Raw genomic sequence first — 8,780 nt, 5'->3', positions numbered from 1 at the left:
CAGGAGCAGGGTGGGAGGAGAGCCGGCAGGATGTGAACCTGCACCCCTGGGCTGTTAAGGGCAGCTCCTGGGTGTCCCAGAGCACATTTACTGTCCCTGTCACCGCAGCAGTTCCCACACGGAGTGTGCTGAGCTGCCACATGGAATGTGACACAGGGCATGACGGGGAGCAGGACATCCCTGGGTCTCCTGCCAACGCTCCTGTTCCCAGTTCACTGATTTGCTCCCAGGATGGTGAGTTGGCAGTGTGGCACAGTCTTCCTGTGGTGGGGACAGCCCAGAGCCCCCCCAGTTCTGCTGCCCTGACCCTACAGTCCCCTATCTCTGCCACCTGAGCCATCACTGTTGTTCTGTGCAAACCAAAGCAATTTTCTGGAAGCACAAACTGAGCGTCTAAAGCTGGCCTGAGGCAGAAGGGAACAGCCCTGCTTTAGGTGGCTCCTCTCAGATCCCAGTCCCAAAAGCCAGGCAGTGCCTGTTCCCTTGCATCTTTTACAGAGGATGACACAGCCCTTCTCCTCGCAGGACACCAGGTCAGCTCCTCTTTTGGATGCTGGGCACAAGAGTCTCAGCAGTGCAATCTCCTCCTCTCCTGTGGTGGCATCTGTCTCTAAAGCTCACATCACGCAGTGTCTCTCAGTGGAAGCGAGGGCACAGAGCCCGCTCCCCTCCTGCTCTGCTCCTCACACCCAGCCAGGGCAGCCTTGTCTCATCCTCTGAGCCAAAGCACCACAAACACTAAAAGCCACTCTATTCCACAAGGCTCTTCCATTTCCTTCACTCAAACCCCATGGAAGAATGGAGAGGCTGAAGTGTTTCTGGGGAGCCTGGGGGTTACCCAGGGGTGATCTGGGAATATGCCAGGCTCTACCTTCTACCTCTCCTTAGCGTCTCCAGCCATTCCAGGTTCACTTCCCAGCACTCAGAGCATGGTCACTGGCACTGAGAACCCAAAACGTAGCAGAAGTGTTGGAATACTTTTGCTTTTGTCAGAACAAAACCTACAGAGCTTCACCTGGAGCAGAACAAGAGCTCAGAGTATGACACTGTGAGGAGAAAAAAAACACTTGAAGGTAGGACTGGCATCAGTTTGGAGCTGTTAATTTGGCTTCTCATGGGCCCAGGCTGGACACTCCAGCATTCCAACAGCTACAAAGCTGGAGGTTTGGTCTCAGCAATTGCTTCATCCCCACCACCAGAGCAGTCACCTCTACAACACATCCCCTCTGAACTTTTAGCTTGGAAGAAGCAGCAAAACCATCCATAGGCATTCTTATTTTCTCTATTTGTTATGTTAAAAAAAATAAAACAACAACAAAAAAACCCCCAGGGTGTCAGCCATCCCAATCTGTTTCTGCAGCTGACATCCTTACCCCTGCAGGAATTAAATCTGATGCTGGGGTCAAACAGCACTGGCTGTTGCTCCCAAGCTGGTAACACCAGAGCCCAAACCATGCCAAAACTGCATCTTGTACATGGCTTCTCTACATCCAGAACTACAGACATGCAATAATCAAGCATTGCTTCGTAGATTTTAGCCTAAAAATGATGACAGTAAAAAAAAGACAAAAAATTAGGATTTTTATTTTTAGAAAAAGCACAGTATTGTAATAGTCAAAGAGTGATTATACAGAAATAACAACCACAAGAAGGCAATTCATTATGGACAGAGCCATGTCAACAACCCACTGCCTCCTCTTTTTATTGTTTTAAACCCAAACCCCAAGATTTTTCTACAAGCATTCTGATCAGTGTCACATAAGTTACCTGAGTTTATGTTCTTTATTCTATGCTGTCAGAAAATCTGGGCCTGGATTACACAGCAATTATGAATACAAAATATATATATATAAAAGCAGAGGTAATGATACCTGCATTATAGAGATTTTAGTTTGTTTTTCTCCCTCCTCATCACCAAATACATGAAAGTTCTTCTAAGTAAAGAAAAAAGTTACCTCCTCCACCAATCTGGTAGGAACACACAGGTTGAAAACTCAAGATTAACATCCCAGAAATATTAACAGTGGCAGACAGACATGACACCTTATTTTCCCTCCTCCCTTATCTTCTGGGTTTCAAAAGCAACATCAGAAAACAAATTCTGCTTCAGGCTGGCATGAGCCAGGGAGACAAACACAAGCTGACAAATAGGGAGCAGTGCACAGCTCAGGGTATTAACCAAAGGTCACCTTTGTGCTGATGCAGGGAAAATGAGTTGGAGTCCCAGCAGTTTCTCCTGGGTGAGGGATCTGCACAGGGTTCTGGTGGCTCCAGTAGCACCAGTCAGCCACAGCAGCTCCCAGCTGGCAGCAGAGCTCACTCTGCACAGAGAGACTCTGCTTTGGGTCTCTTTCAGCAGCCAGGGATCATCTCTGCCCTTCCACCCACACCCAGCTCGGTGTAGAGCTTGACCTGCTCTAGCAGGGCAGGAAAGTCTCATAGCACCAATATCAAAGCTTCTCTGCAGCCTCTCCACCCTGGCACAGGGTGCCCAGAGCAGCTGTGGCTGCTCCATCCCTGCAAGTGTCCAAGGCCAGGCTGGACATTGGGGCTTGGAGCCTCCTGGGATAGTAGAAGGTTTCCCTGCCCTTGGCAGGGGTGGGATGGTTTTTAAGGTCCCATCCAGCCTAAACCATCCCACAATTCTATGATAAATGCCCTGAACAGGGCCAGTTCTCTGCTTATTGCACAGCCACAGGGATGGTGACCAGGACAAATCCCATTACAGACACAGGGTCACACCTTCAGCAGCCCCAGCCTCCTCGAGCCCTTCTCTGCAGCACTGAATGGCCAAACACAGGTTTTGCTTTCAGAAATATCCTCTCCTTCACTGCCAGCATCAAAAACAGCCCAGAAAACCTTCCCTAACCCAAATGTCAGGCAGCTGTCTCATTTTCACCTTTGTTAAATAATGCAATTGTCCCGGAAAGGGTTCTCCAGCCATCCCCAGAGCCAGCCCCAGCACACAAGCTGTCCTCCAAAGGGAAGGGAAGCACAGTGGGTATGCCAGGGCAGCAGGCAGCAGCAGTAAATAACCCTGAGCCTGCTTTGTTCCTTCATAAAATAAATGATTAATAGCCCAGGATAGTCAGTCTGCTTGAAAAGCTCAGGATGGCTGAAAACTTTTGATCAGTTTGATTCATTAACCTTTAAAACTGCCTCTAAGAGAAGCTTAAAATCTGAGGGAGAAGCATCATTTTAAAACACTTCAATTTTACCCAGTCCTCCTCGTTTTTGACAAACTGAGCTAAGATCGAGACACTCTGCTCCTCCTTAGAGACACTCAGCATCAGTCAGGTGTCTAGGAAGAAATAACATGGGAAAATAAACTTGCTGTAGGCAAACAACCCCATGCTCATCTTAAAATTCAAAACCAGTCGGGGCTGGGGGGAGAAAATGGCCCTTCTTTGTGATCCTTAAACACTTGGCCATACGCAGGTGGCTTCCCAACTGCCTCTTTATTTCTTTTGCTTTTAATGCTAATAAAAAGGGAACCCAAACAGGCCACTCCATTCCCCACACAATGCCCTGGGGGAGGGCAGGGAGTGTCACTTACATATCCCAAAAGTCTGACTCAGACAAATTACTTCTAGTTCACTTCCCTACTACACGCCTGCATTGTTCCAACACCTTTGGTGGCAGAAGGGGCTCATCCCCAGCTATCTGGTCCCAGGGACAGCCATGGGGGCTGATGTCATTAAGGAGCTGTCCCAATTACTTCCCTGGGGAAAGCAGTGACTTGCAGCTTAACGTCCTGCCCCAGCACAGCGGGAAAACCAACGGTCAGCAAAGCCCCGAAGGTTGTGCTCCCGGGAGGAGCTGGGCTTCCAGGGATGGCAGCTGCCTCCTGCAGCTCCACTACAGATGGTTGGAAGCTCAGGCACTGTTTCCTTAGAAAGGGAGAGATTCCCAAGAGAAAAAGGGCATTTTGAACCAAGAAGTCATGGTCATTGGTGCCAGGTTGATTCCTGGTTTTTTGGCTGGGATTTATTTTCTAGAGAGGACAGAGAGCAGTGTGGAATGGTCATGAAAGGCCCCTTGTCCTTCTCATGGACACTGAGGTGCTTCAGCAGCAGCCACATTGCTACAATTCCCAGCACAGGAAGATTATTCCACCTCCAAGGGAACCACAAGCTTTTCTCAGAGAAAGAAATACCAGCTACAGATTTAACAGATCAAAACCTTCTCAGAGACACCCAGCTCACAGAACCAGCCCACAGCTTCTTTTGCTGCAATAATTACACATGGTCAAGGATTTGTGAGTTTAATAGTTTTACGGAGCAATTCCCAAGCCACAGCTGTCAGCTTTCTGAAATCCCATCAAAGCTTGCAGGAATTCAGCAATTTTAGCAGAATACCAATGCTCTTATTTGGAACAATATTGAGGTTCCAACAGAAAAATTGTGATGCTTCAAATACCCAGCAGTGGTGGAAATAAAGATGTTTATAAAGGAATCAGATCTCACCTATAGCTTCAGGTTTTCTGTATTGAATCTTTATGCTTCTCTGTACAGAGAAAAATATTGAACCAAAAGAAAGAAACCAAATTCCTAATTTTACAGCTTTCATGGGGTCTGATGGATGTCCCAATTCAATTATTCAGTCCAGACTGTAACAGCAGTTAATTACAAGTTAGCAATGAAGTTAGAAGTTAAAGAGATCATTGAGAGTTATTATGACAAAGAAGTATCTTGGTTTTTGGCCACCACGTACATCATGGATTTGCATGGATGAAGAAAAGTGGAAAAATAAAGAGCAAAGCAGCACTCTGAATATGAGCAACAGTAATAAAGGAGTTTAGGAGGACAAGGCAAAATGACTTAAGAAGAACTTGAGAATTTTTTTCTACTCAGAAGCTCCCTGAAGTTAAATGTACCGTTTCAGCTGTACCATTGAATAGGAGAAACTGCCAGAGCCTGGAGGGTAAAGAGTTCAAAAGATGATGAAGAGAACATCAGCAGCATTATGAAATTACATGGGCAGGTCAGGAAAAAGCAGGTGGATACAGGGAAAGTGAACCAAACAGTCCCAACTGAGCCATGATTCTCTTGGAAATATCACCACATCAAACCAGAGTGGCAGGAATTATTTCAGTGCACATCATTGAGTGAACTGTGTAGTGTTATATAGCAGGTGAATGCCTTGAACTATTAGGAGTTTGAATTTATTAATTGATTAATTAAATCCCTTTTTGTGCTTTCTTAGCTATCTAGTCAATCTTCTGCCACAGCCCAGGGTGTGCTGCCCTATCCTGGGCTCAGAAGAGTGTTTTTGAGAGGAAGATAATTAATAAATGAATTCATGGTCTCAGCCTGGCTCAGTAATTAGTCTGCACAAACTACAGGTGCAAAATCAGATTCAAATCTGGCTACAGCCAACAAGTGCCACTACTGCAGAGGGCAGATTCTGGACCTCAGAGAAACCCTTGTCATGCTCCACCAAAATAAAAGTGCTTGGTAAATGTTGCTCCCCTGGACACACAAAGTCCCCAGCCTGGTTATAGAGGAGCCCAAGTTGTGTAACTGTTTTTTGGTATTCAGTTCAAGCAGCTTTTAAAAGCTTTATAAACAAGTTTAAAATAATTACAGGGTATTCATTAGTGCAGAGGCACAGATTCAGCCCAAGTGCAGGAAAGAAACCAAGCAAAAATAGTCTTTCCAAGCTGATTTACCAGGCTTGTACAAGAGAATCCTAACAGTTCTATTCTCACCCACTTTATTGTGTCCCTGAGGGAAAACTATAGAGGAACTCTCTCAAGGAGCACACAGCTGTCCTTGTAATAGTTTAAACAGGATTTCCAGCCATCCACAGCAATGAAGAAATGATGGCCCTGCTTTCAGAGCTCAGCAGGTCCCCCACTCCCTTCACCCTCAATCACACCATGGTGAGCTTAGCAGCACAAAAAAACCCACTTGTAAACATTCAGATGAGTCCTAGAACATGTTTTCATATTCTCCACTTAGTGTCAGGCTGTCATTTTATAAATATATTTAGTTTTTAAAGAACAAACCCCAACACCACACTTGTAGGGAAAATAAGGCCTCTTAAAAAAGACTCCACCAAGTTTCTGTGAGGCGTGTGCCTGCTCTAAAAGGAGCCAAAAGACTGATCAGAACATTCTGGCCAGGACACAAGAGCCAACTCTACTTGATAGATGTTAACTTAAAAAATCACAGGTCAAGAGCAACAGAATAACCTTTTCCCTCAGCTGCTGGGTGCTCCCATCCCATTCTGAGCTGTTTTAGAGTGAAGCACCTACTTGCTGTCTGTCCTTTTGTTGTAAATGAGGAAGTCAGACAGGTCGTGCCACACCTCACTGTCCTCATACAGGTAGGTCATGGAGGACTGCAGGGAGGGCTGCAGAGTCTCCCTGTGGTATTCAAAGAGCCACAGGACTGTCCCCCACACCAGGGCAGCCACGAGAGGGAAGGGATCCTGCTTGGGCTGTGGGATGTAGCCCTTTTCCACAGCCAGCCGAGACAAACCGAACAGGATCCGGGACAGCAGGTACATGATGATCTGCAGGAGGAGAAACCCAGAGAGCAGGGGTAAGTACTGAGCACAGCCAGCTCCAGGGATTCAGAAGTGACAATCCAGCCAGGAGGGGTGGCAACAATTCCCCCACTTCAAAGCAAACATGCTGTAATTTCTTGTTTAAGCAGTCTGCAAAGCCACAGGTATTTGTGTCCCCTCAAAGTCCTGCTGCTCTGATTTAGCAACCACCAGGCTGCACTTCATGCAACACTCCTGTGCAATTGCACAACTTCTGTCTTTGCCCAGCTCATGCCACCTCAGGTGGTGCTGGTGGAACAGACCCAGAGATGTCCTGCCAAGCAGGTGTGAGCTCAGGAGCCTGGGCACAGCCTAACACCAGCCTGAAGGCCCAACTTAAGTCGAGCACTTTGGATTAATCTGCAGCTCTGTGTTTTACTCCTTGGTTTGTGACTGTGTGTTAAGCACCAGCTTTAAATCAAACACCCCCTGAGCAGCTTTCTTCAGTTTAACCAGTTTAATTGTCAGTTTAGCCAGTTTAGTCCAGCACAGATCTAAATAATCACAGCCTACACTCAGAAGACTTCAGGTAAAGAGTTTAACCCTGTGATGGCCAGACCATGAACACACAGGGAGTGACCACAGCTCAGGAGATAGGTGGGATAACCCCACAGCTTTGGATCACCTGACTGCTTTCCTAAGGACTCAGCACATCTCTGGAGGCAAACCTGGCCTTCCAGCACTCCAACTGCCCACACTGCCCATGGAGACACACAACCACAGCTGGGACTTGGGTGTAGAGCAGTGAAAACAGCAATTTGTGCAGAGAATATGATAAAAGAGCAATGCTTTGTGGTCAGAACCACAAGAAACAGGCGCCACCAACCTGGCACGCCTGTTGTTTCTCCTTCCCAAAGAAACCTACAGCAAATGCCTTTACCTGGCTGTTGATGGGATTGTTGTCACCAAACACCAGCCAGCCCCCAATGCAGGCTGCAAGGAAAGAATGAAAGGGGATTTTTTTCCCCTGCAGCCCAGACTGTGCTGCCAGGAGCCCCTTGTAGGTGAACACAAAATAGGCCAGGTTCCGGGAATGAGCGTACGTAGCCTGGGCAATGGATTTCAGCTTCTCCCTTAAGCTGAGGGAAAGAAACAGACAATCAGGAGAGCGAAAAAGCACTCACTCAGCCTGGTCACTGCACCCCTGACCTACCCTGATGGCTTGGGCATCCCAGGAACGTCTTAGGAAGGAGGAGAAATCCTCTCAGCTCAGGCTCACCCACCAGAGCACAGACTGTGGACTGTGTTTCATTTTCTCACTACTCAAACAGCCCTTTTAAAACTCTTTTTTTTTTTCTTCTAAATGCAAACCTCTGGCACTAAGGAAAAGGCACTGCTATAGCCTGAGCTCCCATATTTCAACACAGGACAGAACACTGCTGTTGGCATCTGCTGATTCCCCCTCTGTCCTCTGGTTCGCATCAACCATTCCATGAGTGATTAACTCCCTCAATTATATACATTTGTGTCTGCTTCACTATCAGGACATGGCTCAACTTTTTAAACTCTCTGGAAACGTGAAAAACGGACAGCTGTGATGAAAATATTCTAAGCAGCACCACAGAAATGCAGAATTAGGGTTCATACCTTCCACTCTTGAACAGGAAAGTCATCACCAGGGCATGCGGGGCACGGATTTTGGCTCCATAACTGTAAAGGTGGATAGATATTTCATAGAGTTTGTATTACACCACGAAATTATTACATTTCTATTCTAACAGCCAAAAAAGGTTATTTAGCCAAATATCTACTACTTTTAACACTGCCCAACAGCAGCAGCACAACAAACCGGGAGGAACCAGCCGGAGGGTGAAGAGCACAGGCACCTCAGCGAGCCAGGCCCGAACCCCAGCTCAGACCACCCCAACTGCAACTGAGGGAGGAGGAGTCGCCTTCCCCGCACCCCCGCCACAGCATCCCCGGCCTCCCCACCGAGCGGGCCCGGCACTCACACGGCGCCATTGCGGAATCCCTTGATGACGGCGAGCGCGGCGTGGTAGCGGCGCTGCTGCAGGAGCGCGTTGGCGGCGCGGAGCAGAGCGCGAACCGAATCCCCAGCGCCCGCCATGGCCCCGCCGGCCATGGCACCCCGCCGCACGCCGCTTCCGGGGGCGGTGCCCCGCACGCCGCTCCCATAGGCTCTCACCCATGTCAATCACGGCTCTCGGCCAATAAGCGGCATCACCTCGTTCTCATTGGTGGGAAGAGCCCGTCCTGCAGCCAATAGG

General features: G+C 47.9%; 1 protein-coding gene across 1 annotated transcript; it reads right to left on the bottom strand.

Moving 5' to 3' along the window:
* Nucleotides 1–1,561: 1,561 nt before the first annotated feature.
* Nucleotides 1,562–8,669, bottom strand: PXMP4 (peroxisomal membrane protein 4). The gene is made up of 4 exons (XM_005532869.3): nt 8,505–8,669; nt 8,140–8,202; nt 7,433–7,631; nt 1,562–6,519 (listed from the first exon to the last, which is right to left on the bottom strand). The coding sequence occupies exons 1-4, from the start codon at nt 8,633–8,635 to the stop codon at nt 6,256–6,258; spliced, it is 657 nt and encodes a 218-aa protein (XP_005532926.1). The 5' UTR covers nt 8,636–8,669; the 3' UTR covers nt 1,562–6,255.
* Between the last annotated feature and the right edge of the window lie 111 nt (nt 8,670–8,780).

Source organism: Pseudopodoces humilis, chromosome 19 (genome assembly GCF_049639895.1).
Source record: "Pseudopodoces humilis isolate 2021_Gansu_Grassland_sample_001 chromosome 19, ASM4963989v1, whole genome shotgun sequence".
Classification (NCBI taxonomy): Eukaryota; Metazoa; Chordata; class Aves; order Passeriformes; family Paridae; genus Pseudopodoces; species Pseudopodoces humilis.
The sequence above is the reverse complement of the archived record's forward strand: the minus strand, read 5'-3'. Positions and strand labels throughout refer to the sequence as shown.

Coding starts and splice junctions, on each gene's coding strand:
- PXMP4 (XM_005532869.3), bottom strand. CDS start 8,635: ATGGCCGGCGGGGCCATGGCGGGCGCTGGGGATTCGGTTCGCGCTCTG. Junction 8,203..8,504: donor GGATTCCGCAATGGCGCCGT/GTGAGTGCCGGG, acceptor CCACCTTTACAG/TTATGGAGCCAAAATCCGTG. Junction 7,632..8,139: donor TTCCTGTTCAAGAGTGGAAG/GTATGAACCCTA, acceptor TCTTTCCCTCAG/CTTAAGGGAGAAGCTGAAAT.